Source organism: Arachis ipaensis, chromosome B10, assembly GCF_059453495.1.
Source record: "Arachis ipaensis isolate K30076 ecotype BB chromosome B10, ASM5945349v1, whole genome shotgun sequence".
Classification (NCBI taxonomy): Eukaryota; Viridiplantae; Streptophyta; class Magnoliopsida; order Fabales; family Fabaceae; genus Arachis; species Arachis ipaensis.
The window spans coordinates 16,220,275-16,237,768 of NC_142435.1; the positions used below are offsets into that span (position 1 = coordinate 16,220,275).

The following is a 17,494-nucleotide window of genomic DNA, read 5'->3' on the forward strand; positions in this document are numbered from 1 at the left end:
TAAACTATAAATACACAGGCTGCAGAATACACCATATCAAAAACTAAAAACACACCCAATCATGTCTGATATAATACACCTGAACAACAACAACTCAATTAAAATAACAAAACCAGTAGTGTAGATACACCCACACTTCTAGCAAAAATACACCCAAAAAAGACCTGATCTACACCCGAGCGTCTGCTATAAATTCCAGGTAATTAATCACAACTAATACATTTAATCGACAAATTCATGTTAACGTGTTAGTTTCACAGTCAATGTTCAGCAATTTTTCAACTACACAATGCTATACAAATTACTGAAAGAAAATTCATTATGTAAATCAAACCTCAGGAACTTCGTTAGATTCAAATTCATAATCCACTTCGCCTGGATTCAGCTGACAATCTGAGGTTGAATGATCCATTATCTTCAAAACGAGTTCAAACTTTGATTTCAGAAAACAACAAATCAAAATAGAAAACGAAGCTCGAGTTGCAGAGAGAGAAAAAAGTAACGTAAACGAAGAACATACCAGTGAGAAAAGGAGAGGAAAAGAATGATGGAGAAGAACAAGGGAAGACGCGCGAGAAGAAGAACAACCAAATATCAAAATAACGAAAACGAAAAACAACAACAACAACAACAACAAAGCCTTGTCCCACTAAGTGGGGTCGGCTACATGAATCAAACGACGCCATTGTGCTCTGTCATGTATCATGTCTACAGAAAGACCGTTTACATGTAGATCTCGTTTGACCACCTCATGGATGGTCTTCTTAGGTCTTCCTCTGCCTTTCGCCCTTTGTCCATCTTCCATCTCATCCACCCTCCTGACTGGATGTTCTATCGGTCTTCTTCCCACATGTCCAAACCACCTGAGACGCGATTCAACCATCTTTTCCACAATGGGTGCTACTCCAACTTTCTCCCTTATATCTTCATTCCTTATTTTATCCAAACGCGTATAACGAAAACGAAAAAGAAAACAAATATTTTAAATTTGGTAGTTAGATATACGCGGGATCTTATATAGCGCGTGTAATCAACGTATGTGGAGCAGCGCGTATTTTAGTTTTATTGTTTAATGAACTTGTAAAACATACAAGCCCTAATGGCTTGTATGCAGAGCTTTTCCGATATATATTATATTATCTACACAAGATCTCTAACTAATAAATAATAATTAAGAACTTTTATACTCACAGATAAAATAAAATAAAAAATAATTACTTACATAATTAAGTTGACTGAGATAATCAATAATGTAAAAATTAGGACGATCAACATATTTGATTTTGAATTTTAGGCATTATAAAAAGGGTAATTTTCTGGTGGCCAAACTTGTTGTGGCTAAGGTGGCTAAATTTCAAAAACAAATCAAATTTAGACATGTGACCCATGTGGAGTTACAAAAATCATATTTTGACAAGGGTAAAGATTATAATTGCACAAATGAAGCATGGTGAAATTTTTCAATCAATAAACAAGGGAGTCAACAATTTATTTGAACCTATTGACAAATCATCGGAGACAAATTTGTAGATTTTCAACATCCAAACTGAGAAATATTGGACATCATCAATATAGCAATGGATCCAAAAAATGAAAATTTTTCGAATTTAATGTCGTAAAGAGTCGTGTTATGAAGACATAGACCATGGTGGTTACATGATTGGAGAGGCTTCAGGAGAGAACGTTAACCCTCTTCCATTGCTGATGCTGCTACCGACATAGATATCAGTGCCATATGGATCGTGATGCTGCATCTGCTATTGGAGGAATAATTGTTCTTGGTAGCTTTGGATGGTGTTATGGATTCTTCCTTTTTTATCTTCCCAATCGAAACTTCAAGCCTTAGTGATATATATGTATATGAAATTTGAGATTCTCACAGAGAGGAAGTGATGAGGTTGAAATTTCAGAGGTTTGAATATGTTTTTTTCCTCTTGATAATGTCTTTTGTCTTATACAGAGAAGAGGGGAAAAAAAGTATCTGGAACCAACTTGTCAGGTGTCATTTATTAAGTGGATGGTCAACTCTTAGCCATTTGCCAAACCAAATTTGGCCATCAGAGAATCGCCCTTATAAAAACTTGTAGTTCTTTTTTGTTTTTCTTCAAAAATCCAGAGAAATTTGTTTGAGATTAGATAGATTTAAAGTGTAATGTGTTAATGTGCTGCTCGAGTGAAGGGAGATAGAGACTTGAGAGAGAGAGAGAGTAAACCATTGTTGCAAGCTCCAGTCCCTGACGCATCATGTGTCCTTAGTACATAAATCGAACGATCCAATTTACGTATCTCATACAGACCATCCAATTTCTTGCAAAGTCAACTCGGACCGTTCGATTTCAAACAAACTGTCTTTCCCAGCATATAATGTTGCAAACACTTTTCCTCCAATATTAAAATTAAAAAGTGGAGTCTTAACTCTCTCATTGGTTATTTTATGAACGGTACACTCAACGGGTCTTAACTCACATTCACATCAAGGTTCTGAAAATCGAACCGATCATCGAACTGCTCTAGCTACTGGTTCACTAGTTTACAGGTTCAACCGGTTCAACCGTGGTTGAATTGAAAAAATTTTTTTATAATAAAATAATAAATAAAATATAAATAAACACACCAAAACTATATGATCTTATCAATTTATAAACTCAAAAAAATTTTTAAAACACTCTTAAAATATATGTTTCCAAGCACTTTTGTCATCATCATCTTCAACTTTACACTCATCACTCAATTAAAAAATCCACAACCCTAATCTTTCTATGATTTCTTTTGGAAAAATAAAATCTCATTCAAGAAGGAAATCATAGCTGTAAGTAATTGAGAATATTTGTGAGACTTAGCACCAAGACATAGAACAAGTATACATATAGAGAAGTACCAACAATCCAATTCTCAATTTCATGAATCACCCTAAACTCTGAAATCAATAAATCTAACAACAAAAATTCAAAAATAGCATACTCATAAATTAAAAACAGCAGCAGGGTTTAGAACAAACATTTAATCACTAACAATACAGAACCTTGTGTATTATTAGTTGATATGATGCAGGGTGCTTTTCTGGATTTTTATTCTCCCCCTCTGAAAATGACAGTTTTCCATACGAAATTGCCCCTAACAATACAGAACCTTGTGTAGAATTCTGCACAAATATTATAAACAGGATTATATATTATCAGTGGCAATATCCAAAAGTTTAACAAAGGAGAATATACCTTGGGAAGCTTATCTTTCGGTAGTGGACCCAGATAAAATCCTTCTTTTATACTATCAATAAACAAAAAATCAACATGACAACAAAAGAAAACATACAAATGTAGGTAGTTACGAAGGAATAGAAACTCATTCATACCCTGGAAATAAGAATGACGATTTAAAGGACCCATTTCCAATCATTGGGCCATCAGGTTGAAAGAAAAGGATAGTTGAATGATTTCTTGGAAACAGAGACGAGAAAAAAAAATCTATCAACAATTAATCATGCTTCACCCTTCAAGCAATCAGCTTCAAGCCTTCAACAATTAATCATGCTTCAACAACCAATCATTTGAAGCAGAATTAGTTTCAGCATTATTATTCCTAGGTAGTTCTTGGTTGATACTTTCATCCATACCTAAACATTACCAGCAATCCAACCCAATAATCTCAACTCTAAAGTTCACAACAAACAACATCCAAAATTATTCAAAATTATTAATTATTCAACAAACAACAAAATCCAGTTCAGAAAACAAACCAAAATCAGTTCAGTTTTAGTAATCAGTAAACAACAATTATTAACCAAAGTTCACAGTTCAGTTTAGCAGGATCAGTTGAATCAGTTCACAGAGTTTCACACTACACAGTTCAAAGAAAAATAAAATAGGGAGACATAGTTTCAAAGTTTATAGTTTCGTGTTCATCATGTGACTGTCACAGAGCTTCACAAAATCAAAGATTCAAAGAAATACTCAATCAAACTCATCAGGAATCAAACAACCATAACTAAAAAAATATTAGCTGGAACTCTGGAAGCTCGAAGGCACCTTCAAGGCTTCAACAGAACATGCAATAGGGAGAGTGGGAGACAGCAAAGGGACGACGGTGAGAGTGAGGCGTTCTCAGTTCTCGACGGTGAGAGTGAGGCGTTCTCAGTTCTTGACGGCTGCTGCGGTGGCTCGACGGCGGTGGCTCGACCCGTGTGAGAGTGAGGCATTGAGGCGTTCTCACCTCTGAAGCAGCTTCATTGAAGCTCGATGAATGAGAACTGAGAAGGGAATTATGGATTTGGTAATTGATTTAGCCATTTAGGGTTTCAGAACCTTGGAAACGGCAGCGTTTTGTTGACAGCCAAAAAACCGGCCGGGTCACGGTTCGATTCGACCGACCGGTTACCAGCCGATTCATCGGTTCAATTCCGGTTTTCAAATTTTACAGTTATACTGATTGACCGAATCGTTTTTGGATCCGGTTCATGATTTGACCGGTTTGACCAGCCAGTTCGAACCGATTTTCAGAACATTGATTCACATATACACTAACATGTTTGGGTGTGACAAAAAGGCCATATATCTTACTTAATTAACCTTCTTGTTAATTAAATGCAACATAATCTTAATGTCACTACTAAAGTGATAAGACAAATTCAGTTAACCTTTTCAGCGTGTTTTCTATTGCAGCAAAAGCTATCACCACAAACTTGTTCCTTACCAGGGATACTTGTTCTTTCAATCCTCTTCCAGCCTAAGACCATCTCTAATAGGGAACTCATCCCAATTCTTATTTATGTCCCACCTGTCATATAAAGTAACTCCACATCAGCTTTTGCGTCATAAACAGTAAATAGGAACTCAAAGCATCTCTCTCTTCTCCATTAGGAGGAACTAACTTTAGTCCCTGTTGTGGTTCCACTTAATTAATTAATTAAAATACTTAAAATTAATGTAATTATTTTTTTTAATAATATTATTTTAATTTATAAATTTAAAAATAATTCACTATTAAAATATATTAATATTAAAAATTTCATATATAACAATAATACAAAATATATAATTAAGGATTACACTAATTTGTAAAATTACTTAATACAAAGAAAACCATAATTAAGCTCTATAGTTGACGACAAGCATTGTGAAAGTGCCATATGTGTTCAATCAAGTCCTTTTTCAATTGTCTATGCTGCTGTCTATTTCAAAGTTGGGCATTTCTTTGGAGAAATTGATGGTATGGTGCAAAATCTTCCTCTCCCAACTGAGGTTGTGATAAGTCATTTTCGACATCGTCATACTCTAAGTCTTGAGCAAAATTTTCTGCATAAGTGTTTCTTTCATCCTCAACAATCATATTATGTAATATAATACAAACTCTCATTATGTTGGCAAGCTTCTTCTTTTTCCAAAAGTGAGCTGGACCACGTATAATTACAAAGCGTGCTTGCAACACTCCAAATGATCGCTCCACATCTTTTCTTTGCCCTTTTTGGTATTGTGCAAATAACTTGTGTTTCTCCCCTTGTGGCTTTGAGATTGATTTGACAAATGTGACCCATTCAGGATAAATCCCATCTGCTAAATAGTATCCCATAGTATAATTATTACCATTAATAGTATAATGAGTAAAGTGACGTTTTTGTCCCCAACGTTTGGGGTAAATCCTATTTGTGCCCTAACGTTTAAATCGTCCTATTTGTATCCCTAACGTTTGTAAAAGTGATTCAATGTTATCCTGCTATCAATTACACATCATGAGCGCTTTAGTTTGAGTTTTAAAGATCTCTTCTTGAAGTTAGAATACAAATGTCTGGGATAGAATCGATGATCTACTCCGAAAAATAGCTTATCAAATGTTGAAACTAATTCCTACAACATTTACATAATTCACTTTTCTAGGGACATAATTGAATCTAAATACAAATAGTGGGTATAATATTAAAGTCGAACACATCCAAGTGAGACCTAATTGAGAATAATACATCCAAGTGAGAATAATTGAAAAATATAATCTGATTTGTTAGTATAATTGATAGTAGGATAATATTGAATCACTTTAATAAACGTTAAGGATACAAATAGGACGATTTAAACGTTAGGGACACAAATAGGACTTACCCAAAATGTTGGGGATAAAAACGATACTTTACTCTAGTATAATTTACCTCCGAAACACGGTCATTTAGAATATCATCAAAAACGGAAGAACGATCTAACACATTGATATTTTTATTTGAACCAGAAACTCCAAAGAATGCATCCATATCCAAAGGTCTGAAGATGCTACAACCTCAAGTATTATGGTTGCAACACCACGATAACCACTCATGTACAGTACCTTTCCACGCCTTTGGACAATTTTTCCATTGCCAATGCATGCAGTCAATGCTACCCAACATGCTAGGAAAGCCATGACTCTCCGCCATTAGTAGCAGGCGTCGTACATCATTTGGATTTGGTTTTCGCAAGTATTCACCCTCGAACACCAAAATGACACCTTCAACAAATTTTTTCAAGCATTCAATTGTAGTGTTCTCGCTTATGCGCACATAATCATCAACAGCATTAGCTGCTACGTCATATGCTAACATCCGTATCGCAGCGGTGCATTTTTGGAGTGGTGACAAGCCTCTTCTTCCAGTTGCATCAACCCTCTGTTGAAAATACGGATAGACGTTTGAGAGAGCATCTACTATCCGAAGGAACACATGTCTTCTCATTCGAAGTCTCGGTCGAAAAATGTCAGCATTATACACCGGTTCATCTGCAAAGTAATCTTGGAAAAGGCGATCATGTCCTGCTTCTCGATCTCTGTTGATCCATCTACGAGGAGTTGGGATAGAGCTTCTATTGATATCTTCTTCTTCTGAATCTTCGAATAAACACTTATCGATCTAATTATCTATGAGTGTTATCTTGCCGTCTTCTTTTGCCATACAAAGTCTCATTAAACATATCATCAAAATTTATAGCCATATCTTGAAATGTAATTTTTAGTACTCTTTCAAGGTGAGAAACAAGAGTTGAAATGGAGTTTGTAGAGTCATTAATAGTTGATATTTATAAGTGTGTTTGCAACAAGTACCTACTTCTCAACGGCTAGTTTTACAACGGCTACTTAACGGTCACTTTCATGAATAATAACGGCACAATAATTTGAAAAGTTACATCAGAAATGAATAAAATAGACTACATCATATACCAGTAATACGCAATAAAAATAAGAACATACTACGTAACTCTACGAATACAAAGAACTATTAAGTAAACCACTTCGTGATTATTTTTTCACATGCAATCTCATGAAAAGCTCATCGTTTTCACTCATTGTAGACGTGTCAGCATTAAGTATTTGCATATCCATTTTCCTTTCCCTTTCCTTAGCCATCCTTTCCATTTTCCTTTCTTTTGTATTTATCTCCACTTCTTTAATATACCTCTGAGTTTGTAATTCTTATTCTTTAATTGCCGCTTGAGTTTGTAATTCTTGTTCTTTCATTGCCGCTTGAATTTGTAACTCCTTCTCCTTCATTGCCATAATCTTTGCTTTAGGTGCCCCCTCCTCTTCTCTTTCTTTTTCCCTATCCATTAGTTCTTTTTCTCTAACATTCTTAATATCTTCCATGAGAAATAGCTTTTTAACAACCGATGATTTCTTTTCACTAAAATCTTCAGACATTTGTGCTTTTTCCTTACCTTTTTGCTTGCTCTTCTTTTGGCCTTGTGGGCGAACGGGAGAATCCACACCGGCTTCGTCTGCCAACGGTGTATCTGGGTTTGATGAGGATGAGAATGCTCTAGTTGCAATAACCTTGGTTCTCTTTGAGCCTCCACTCTGTGTAGGTAGTTGGCTTTTCCATTTTTTCTCCAAACGAAGCATGTTCCAATGCCTCTCAAAAGTGAATATTTGACCATAATTTGTGGAATACAGTTTATAGGCCAACTCCTTTATATCATTAGCATTCGAACCACTCCTTATGTTTCGACTAGCTTGATCGTAGCAACCAGCAAATTGTACAACAGCCTTGTTGATCTTATACCATCGTTTCTTACATGCAACTATTCCCCTTGTCATGTCGGAGCAAAATTCTACACAGTAGCTGTGAATTCGACTCCAAAATATTTTCCCCTTTAGATTGGCACCAACAATAGGGTCAGTTGAAACATTTAACTATGCACTGATCAGCATCTCATTCTCTTTTCAATGCCAGTGTTGAATACTATCTTGCCTCCGATCTTCAATATCATCATCATTGAGGTCGATAGAATATAATCCACGAGGGTTGGCAAAATCTGAATATTGCGAATTCGGACTAGGTTGTATCGGAGTCTGAGAAGATGGGTTAGAAGAGCCACCAACACCAGATGAGTTATATCTTGATGCACTGAATTGAGTTGGAAACAGCAAAGATGTTGGAGTAACATTTCCGATAGAGGGGTTAAAATGGTTGAAAATAAAAAATGTGGTGTTTGTGAATTTTGATTTTGTGGTTGGAATATAGGAAATTGATTATTATGAGGAGTTTGAAAATTGAAATTAGAAAGATTTTGTGAATTTGGATTTTGAAATGTATTTAGTAGTGTGAAGTTTTAATTTGGAACCTGAGAGTTTGAGATTTGAGATTGTTGGATATTTGGAGTTTGAGAAAAGTTTTGTAAATAATTGAAAAAAGAGTTGAGTTGGTTTGGATCCATTTTTTCGAACAAAAAATAATATAGCAGAACTTTGATTTCGTAAACTTGGAAGAAAATGAAGAAGAGTAGAAGAAATTGTGAGAATAGAAGTGTATGTAAGTGGTATATATAGAGTAATAAGATATTAATTTATTAATAATAACGGTAACATAGTAACGGCTAATTTCGAACGGCTAATTTTGCAACGGCTAGTTTTGCAACGTTTAATTTTAATAATGTGGTTAGCATTTTAAATTTTAAAAATAAAAATAACCAACCCAACCAAAAATTCTTTTGTAAGGTGTAAAAATTAAATTTATTTTTTAATGTAAGTAAATTTAATTAATTATAATTAAATATAATAACATGAATTATTAATTAAATAGAAATTTAATTATTTAATCTAATTAATTATTATAATTATTAATAAATTAATTATGATTTAATTATTTAATTAATTATTATTTAAATAATTAATATAAATTAATAATTAAATAGAAATATAATTATTTAATATAATTATTTAATTATTTCAAATTTTATATAATTATTTATTTTTATAATAACTTGCCAAGTGGCAAGTTATTTTGGTTAATATGAGTCCCTCCGAATGGGGACACTCTCTTCTTAAACTATTTGCAGGGACTCCATCTCTCTATGCTCCAACGGTAAGTTCCCCACATGTCAGAAAAAGTTGAATGGGAACCCAGCCGTTGGAGGTGCTCTAAGACCATCTCTAGTAGGAAACTCATCCCAATCTCTATTTATGGCCCACCTGTCATAAAAAATAACTCTACATCAGCTTTTGTGTCATGAATAGTAAATGGAAACTCAAAGCATCTCTCTCTTCTCCATTAGAAGGAACTAACTTTAGTTCCTATTGTGGTCTCACTTAATTAATTAATTAAAATACTTAAAATTAATGTAATTATTTTTTTCAATAATATTATTTAAATTTATAAATTTAAAAATAATTCACTATTAAAAGAAATTAATATTAAAAAAATTCATACGTAATAATAATACACAATATATAATTCGGGTTTACACTAATTTGTAAATTTACTTAATACAAAGAAAACCATAATTAAGCTCTATAGTTGACGACAAGCATTGTGAAAGTGTCATATGTGTTCAATCAAGTCCTCTTTCAATTGTCTATGCTGCTGCCTATTTCAAAGTTGGGCATTTCTTTAGAGAAATTGATGGTATGGTGCAAAATCTTCCTCTCCCAACTGAGGTTGTGATAAGCCATTTTCGACATCGTCATACTCTAAACCTTGAGCAAAATTTCCTGCATGAGTGTCTCTTTCATCCTCAACAATCATATTATGTAATATAATACAAGCTCTCATTATGTTGGCAAGCTTCTTCTTTTCCCAAAAGCGAGCTAGACCACGTATAATTACAAAGCGTGCTTGCAACACTCCAAATGCTCGCTCCACATCTTTTCTTTGCCCTTTTTGGAATTGTGCAAATAACTTGTGTTTCTCCCCTTGTGGCTTTGAGATTGATTTAACAAATGTGGCCCATTCAAGATAAATACCATCTGCTAAATAGTATCCCATAGTATAATTATTACCATTAATAGTATAATTATTTACCTCCGGAGCACGGTCATTTAGAATATCAACGAAAACTGGAGAACGATCTAACACATTGATATCGTTATTTAAACCAGAAACTCCAAAGAATGCATGCCATATCCAAAGGTCTGAAGATGCTACAACCTCAAGTACTATGGTCGCAAATCCACGATAACCACTCATGTACATACCTTTCCACGCCTTTGGACAATTTTTTCATTGCCAATGCATGCAGTCAATGCTACCCAACATGCCAGGAAAGCCACGACCCTCCACCATTTGTAGCAGTCGTCGTATATCATTTTGATTTGGTTTTCGCAAGTATTCATCCTCGAACACAGAAATGACACCTTCAACAAATTTTTTCAAGCATTCAATTGTGGTGCTCTCGCCTATGCGCACATAATCATCAACAGCATCAGCTGCTACGCCATATGCTAACATCCGTATAGCAGCGGTGCATTTTTGGAGTGGTGACAAGTTTCTTCTTCCAGTTGCATCAACCCTCTGTTGGAAATACGGATAGACGTTTGAGAGAGCGTCCACTATCCGAAGGAACACATGTCTTCTCATTCGAAATCTCCGTCGAAAAATATTAGCATTATACACCGGTTCATCTACAAAGTAATCTTGGAAAAGGCGATCATGTCCTGCTTCTCGATCTCTGTTGATCCATCTACAAGGAGTTGGGATAAAGCTTCTATCGATATCTTCTTCTTCTGAATCTTCGAATAAACACTCATCGATCCCATTATCTATGAGTGTGTTATCTTGCCGTCTTCTTTTGCCATACAAAGCCTCATTAAACATATCATTAAAATTTCTGGCCATATCTTGAAATGTAATTTTTAGTACTCTTTCGAGGCGAGAAACAAGAGTTGAAATGGAGTTGCAGAGTCATTAATAGTTGGTATTTATAACTGTGTCTGCAACAAGTACCTACTTCTCAACAGCTAATTTTACAATGGTTACTTAAGGGATAGTTTTGCAACGGCTACATAACGGTCACTTTCATGAACAATAACGGCACAATAATTTGAAAAGTTACATCAGAAATGAAAAAAATAGACTACATCGCATACCAGTAATACGCAATAAAAATAAGAACATACTACGTAAATCTACGAATACAAGGAACTATTAAGTAAACCACTTCGCGATTATTTTCTCACATGCAATCTCATGAAGAGCTCGTCGTTTTCACTCATTGTAGACGTGTCAGCATTAAGTATTTGCATATCCATTTTCCTTTCCCTTTCCTTAGCCATCCTTTCCATTTCCCTTTCTTTTGCATTTATCTCCATTTCTTTACTATACCTCTGAGTTTGTAATTCTTGTTCTTTCATTGCCCCTTGAATTTATAACTCCTTCTCCTTCATTGCTATAATCTTTACTTTATGTGCCCCCTGCTCTTCTCATTCTTTTTTCCTATCCATTATTTTTTTCTTTAACATTCTTAGAATCTTCTATGAGAGATAGTTTTTTAACAACCGATGATTTCTTTTCGCTAAGATCTTCAGACATTTGTACTTTTCTCTTACCTTTTCGCTTGCTCTTCTTTTATCCTTGTGGGCAAACGGTAGAATGCACACCGGGTTCGTCTACCAATGGTGTATCTGGGTTTGATGAGGATGAGTATGCCCAGTTGTAATAATCTTGGTTCTCTTTGAGCCTCCACTCTATGTAGGTAGTTGGCTTCTCTATTTTTTCTCCAAACGAAGCATGTTCCAATGCCTCTCAACAGTGAATTTTTTACCATAATTTGTGGAATAAAGTTTATAGACCAACTCCTTTATATCATTAGCATTCGAACCACTCCTTATATTTCGACTAGCTTGATCGTAGTAACCAGCAAATTGTGCAACAGCCTTGTTGATCTTATACCATCGTTTCTTACATGCAACTATTCCCCTTGTCATGTCGGAGCAAAATTCTACACAGTAGCTGTGAATTCGACTCCAAAATATTTTCCCCTTTTGATTGGCACCAACAATAGGGTCAGTTGAAACATTTAACCATGCACTGATCAGTATCTCATTCTCTTTTCAATGCCAGTGTTGAATACTATCTTGCCTCTGATCTTCAATATCATCATCATTGAGGTCGATAGCATCTAATCTACAAGGGTTGGCAAAATCTGAATATTGCGAATTCGGACTAGGTTGTATCGGAGTCTGAGAGGATGTGTTAGAAGAGCCACCAACACCAGATGAGTTATGTCTTGATGCAATGAATTGAGTTGGAAACAGCAAAGATGTTGGAGTAACATTTTCGATAGAGGGGTTAAATATGGATAAAAATAGAAAATGTGGTGTTTGTGAATTTTGATTTTATGGTTGGAATATAGAAAATTGATTATTATAAGGAGTTTGAAAATTGAAATTAGAAAGATTTTGTGAATTTGGATTTTGAAATGTATTTAGTAGTGTGAAGTTTTAATTTGGAACCTGAGAGTTTGAGATTTGAGATTGTTGGATATTTGGAGTTTGAGAAAAGTTTTGTAAATAATTGAAAAAAGAGTTGAGTTGGTTTGGATCCATTTTTTTGAACAAAAAATAATATCAATAGAACTTTGATTTCGTAAACTTGGAAGAAGATGAAGAAGAGTAGAAGAAAGTGTGAGAATAGAAGTGTATGTAAGTCATATATATAGAGTAATAAGATATTAATTTATTAATAATAACGGTAACATAGTAACGACTAATTTTGCATCGGCTAGTTTGCAACGACTAATTTTAATAATGTGGTTAGCATTTTAAATTTTAAAAATAAAAATAACCAACCCAACCAAAAATTCTTTTGTTAAGTGTAAAAATTTAAATTTATTTTTTAATGTAAATAACTTTAATTAGTTATAATTTAATATAATAATATAAATAATATTCAATATTAATTATGACATAAATAATTAATATAAATTATTAATTAAATAAAAATTTAATTATTTAATATAATTAATTAATATTTAAATACTTTATATAAAATATTAATTAAATAGAGATATAATTATTTAATATAATTATTTAATTATTTCAGATTTTATATAATTATTTATTTTTATAATAACTTGCCAAGTGGCAAGTTTTTGGCAAGTTATTATTGGTTAATATGAGTCCCTTTGAATGGGGACTCTCTCTTCTTAAACTATGTACAGGGACTCCATCTCTCTATAGTCCAACGGTAGGTTCTCCCACATGTTAGAAAAAGTTGAATGGGAACCTAGCCATTGGAGGTGATCTAAGACCATCACTAGTAAAAAACTCATCACAATCGCTATTTATGGTCCATCTGTCATAAAAAATAACTCCACATCAACTTTTGCGTCATAAACAGTAAATAGGAACTCAAAGCATCTCTCACTTTTCCATTAGAAAAAACTAACTTTAGTCTTTGTTGTGGTCCCACTTAATTAATTAATTAAAATACTTAAAATTAATGTAATTATTTTTTCAATAATATTATTTAAATTTATAAATTTAAAAATAATTCACTATTAATAGATATTAATATTAAAAAATTCATATGTAACAATAATACACAATATATAATTTGGGATAACACTAATTTATAAATTTACTTAATACAAAGAAAATCATAATTAAGGTTTATAGTTGACGACAAGCAATGTGAAAGTGCCATATGTATTCAATCAAGTCCTCTTTCAATTGTCTATGCTGGCATGCTGCTACCTATTTCGAAGTTGGGCATTTCTTTGGTGAAATTGATGGTATAGTACAAAATCTTTCTCTGCCAACTGAGGTTGTGATAAGCCATTTTCGACATCGTCATACTCTAAGCCTTGAGCAAAATTTTTCGCATAAGTGTCTCTTACATCCTCAACAATCATATTATGTAATATAATACAAGCTCTCATTATGTTGGCAAGCTTCTTCTTTTCCCAAAAGCGATCTGGACCACGTATAATTGCAAAGCGTACTTGCAACACTCCGAATGCTCGCTCCACATCTTTTCTTTGCCCTTTTGGTATTGTGCAAATAACTTGCGTTTCTCCCATTGTGGCTTTGAGATTGATTTGACAAATGTGGCCCATTCAGGATAAATACCATCTGCTAAATAGTATAATTATTACCATCAATAGTATAATTTACCTCCAGAGCACGGTCATTTAGAATATCATCGAACACTGGAGAACGATCTAAGACATTGATATCGTTATTTGTACCAGAAACTCCAAAGAACGCATGTCATATCCAAAGGTCTGAAGATGCTACAACCTCAAGTACTATGGTTGCAACCCCACGATAACCACTCATGTACATATCTTTCCACGTCTTTGGACAATTTCTCCGTTGCCAATGCATGCAGTCAATGCTAACCATCATGCTAGGAAAGCCACAACACTCCGCCATTCGTACCAGGCATCATACATCATTTGGATTTGGTTTTCGCAAGTATTCATCTTCGAACACTGAAATGACACCATCAACAAATTTTTCCAAGAATTCAATTGTAGTGCTCTCGCCTATGCGCACATAATCATCAACAGCATCAGCTGCTACGCCATATGCTAACATCCGTATCGCAACAGTGCATTTTTGGAGTGGTGACAAGCCTCTTCTTCCAGTTGCATCAACCATCTGTTGAAAATATGGATAGACGTTTGAGAGAGCATCTACTATCCGAAGGAACACATGTCTTCTCATTTGAAATATCCGTCGGAAAATGTCAGCATTATACACCGGTTCATCTGCAAAGTAATCTTGGAAAAGGCAATCATGTCCTGCTTCTCGATCTCTGTTGATCCATCTACGAGGAGTTGGGATAGAGCTTCTATCGATATCTTGTTCTTCTGAATCTTTGAATAAACACTCATCGATCCAATTATCTATGAGTCTGTTATCTTGCCTTCTTCTTTTGCCATACAAAGCCTCATTAAACATATCATCAAAATTTCTAGCTATATCTTGAAATGTAATTTTTAATACTCTTTCGAGGTGAGAAACAAGAGTTGAAATGGAGTTGCAGAGTCATTAATAGTTGATATTTATAAGTATGTCTGCAACAAGTACCTACTTCTCAACAGCTAGTTTTACAACGGCTACTTAACGAATAGTTTTGTAATGACTACTTAACAACTAGTTTTGCAACGGCTACTTAACGGTCATTTTCATGAACAATAACAGCACAATAATTTGAAAAGTTACATCAGAAATGAATAAAACAGACTACATCGCATACCAGTAATACGCAATAAAAATAAGAACATACTATGTAACTCTACGAATACAAGGAACTATTAAGTAAACCACTTCGCGATTATTTTCTCGCATGCAATCTCATGAAGAGCTCGTCGTTTTCACTCATTGTAGACGTTTCAGCATTAAGTATTTGCATATCCATTTCCCTTTCCTTAGCCATCCTTTCCGTTTCCCTTTCTTTTGCATTTATCTCCATTTCTTTAATATACATCTGAGTTTGTAATTCTTGTTCTTTCATTGCCGCTTGAGTTTGTAATTCTTGTTATTTCATTGCCGCTTGTTTCATTGCCGCTTGAGTTTGTAATTCTTGTTCTTTCATTGCCGCTTGAATTTGTAACTCTTTCTCCTTCATTGCCATAATCTTTGCTTTTTGTGCCCTATCCTCATCTCTTTCTTTTTCCCTATCCATTAGTTCCTTTTCTCTAACATTCTTAATATCTTCCATGAGAGATAGTTTTTTAACAACCGATGATTTCTTTTCGTTAATATCTTCAGACATTTGTGCTTTTTCCTTACCTTTTCGCTTGCTCTTCTTTTATCCTTGTGGGCGAACGGGAGATTCCACACCGGGTTCGTCTGCCAACGGTGTATCTGGGTTTGATGAGGATGAGTATACTCCAGTTGCACTAACCTTGGTTCTTTTTGAGCCTCCACTCTGTGAGGTAGTTGGCTTCTCCATTTTTGCTTTAAACGAAGCACGTTCCAATACCTCCCAAAAGTGAATTTTGACCATAATTTGTGGAATAAAATTTATAGGCCAACTCCCTTATATCATCAGCATTCGCACCACTCTTTATGTTTTAACAAGCTTGATCATAGCAACCAGCAAATTGTGCAATAGCCTTGTTGATTTTATACCATCATTTCTTACATGCAACTACCCCCCTTGTCCTGTCAGAGCAAAATTCTACACAGTAGTTGTGAATTCGACTTTAAAATATTTCTCCCTTTTGATCGGTACCAACAATAGGGTCAGTTGAAACATTTAACCATGCACTGATCAGCATCTCATCCTCTTTTCAATACCAGTATTGAATACTATATTGCCTCCGATCTTCAATATCATCATCATTGAGATCGATAGCATCTAATCCATGAGGGTTAGCAAAATCTGAATATTGCGAATTGGGACTAGGTTGTATCGGAGTCTGAGAGGATGGGTTAGAAGAGCCACCAACACCAGATGAGTTATGTCTTGATGCACTGAATTGAGTTGGAAACAGCAAGAATATTGGAGTAACATTTCCGATAGAGGGGTTAAAGATGGATGAAAATAAAAAATGTGGTGTTTGTGAATTTTGATTTTGTGGTTGGAATATAGGAAATTGATTATTATAAGGAGTTTGAAAATTGAAATTAGGAAGATTTTGTGGATTTGGATTTTGAAATGTATTTGGTAGTATGAAGTTTTAATTTGTAACTTGAGAGTTTGAGGTTTGAGATTGTTGGGTATTTGGAGTTTGAGAAAAGTTTTGTAAATAATTGAAAAAAGAATTGAGTTGGTTTGGATCCATTTTTTCGAACAAAAAATAATATCAGTAGAACTTTGATTTCGTAAACTTGGAAGAAGATGAAGAAGAGTAGAAGAAAGTGTGAGAATAGAAGTGTATTTAAGTGGTATATATAGAGTAATAAGATATTAATTTATTAATAACATCGGTAACATAGTAACGGCTAGTTTCCAACGGCTAACTTTGCAACGGCTAGTTTTGCAACGGCTAATTTTAATAATGTGATTAGCATTTTAAATTTTAAAAATAAAAATAACCAACCCAACCAAAAATTTTTTTGTAAGGTATAAAAATTAAATTTACTTTTTAGTGTAAGTAAATTTAATTAATTATAATTTAATATAATAATATAAATAATATTTAATATTAATTATGACATAAATAATTAATATAAATTATTAATTAAATAGAAATTTAATTATTTAATCTAGTTAATTATTATAATTATTAATAAATTAATTATGATTTAATTATTTAATTAATTATTATTTAAATAATTAATATAAATTATTAATTAAATAGAGATATAATTA

General features: G+C 33.8%; 2 protein-coding genes and 2 pseudogenes across 2 annotated transcripts; all 4 read right to left on the bottom strand.

The window, feature by feature from the left end:
* Positions 1-5,172: 5,172 nt before the first annotated feature.
* On the bottom strand, positions 5,173-7,359 carry LOC107620220 (uncharacterized). The gene is made up of 4 exons (XM_088489217.1): positions 7,296-7,359; positions 6,298-6,843; positions 6,133-6,198; positions 5,173-5,594 (listed from the first exon to the last, which is right to left on the bottom strand). Exons 1-4 carry the CDS (start codon positions 7,357-7,359, stop codon positions 5,173-5,175), a joined length of 1,098 nt encoding a protein of 365 aa, XP_088345343.1.
* Positions 7,360-7,425: 66 nt separating this feature from the next.
* Positions 7,426-8,046, bottom strand: LOC148579247 (glutathione S-transferase T3-like). The gene has a single exon (XM_088489218.1). The coding sequence runs from the start codon at positions 8,044-8,046 to the stop codon at positions 7,426-7,428; it is 621 nt and encodes a 206-aa protein (XP_088345344.1).
* A 1,792-nt stretch (positions 8,047-9,838) lies between these two features.
* Positions 9,839-11,062, bottom strand: LOC107620222 (uncharacterized; annotated as a pseudogene).
* A 2,854-nt stretch (positions 11,063-13,916) lies between these two features.
* LOC107620223 (uncharacterized) lies at positions 13,917-15,132 on the bottom strand (annotated as a pseudogene).
* Between the last annotated feature and the right edge of the window lie 2,362 nt (positions 15,133-17,494).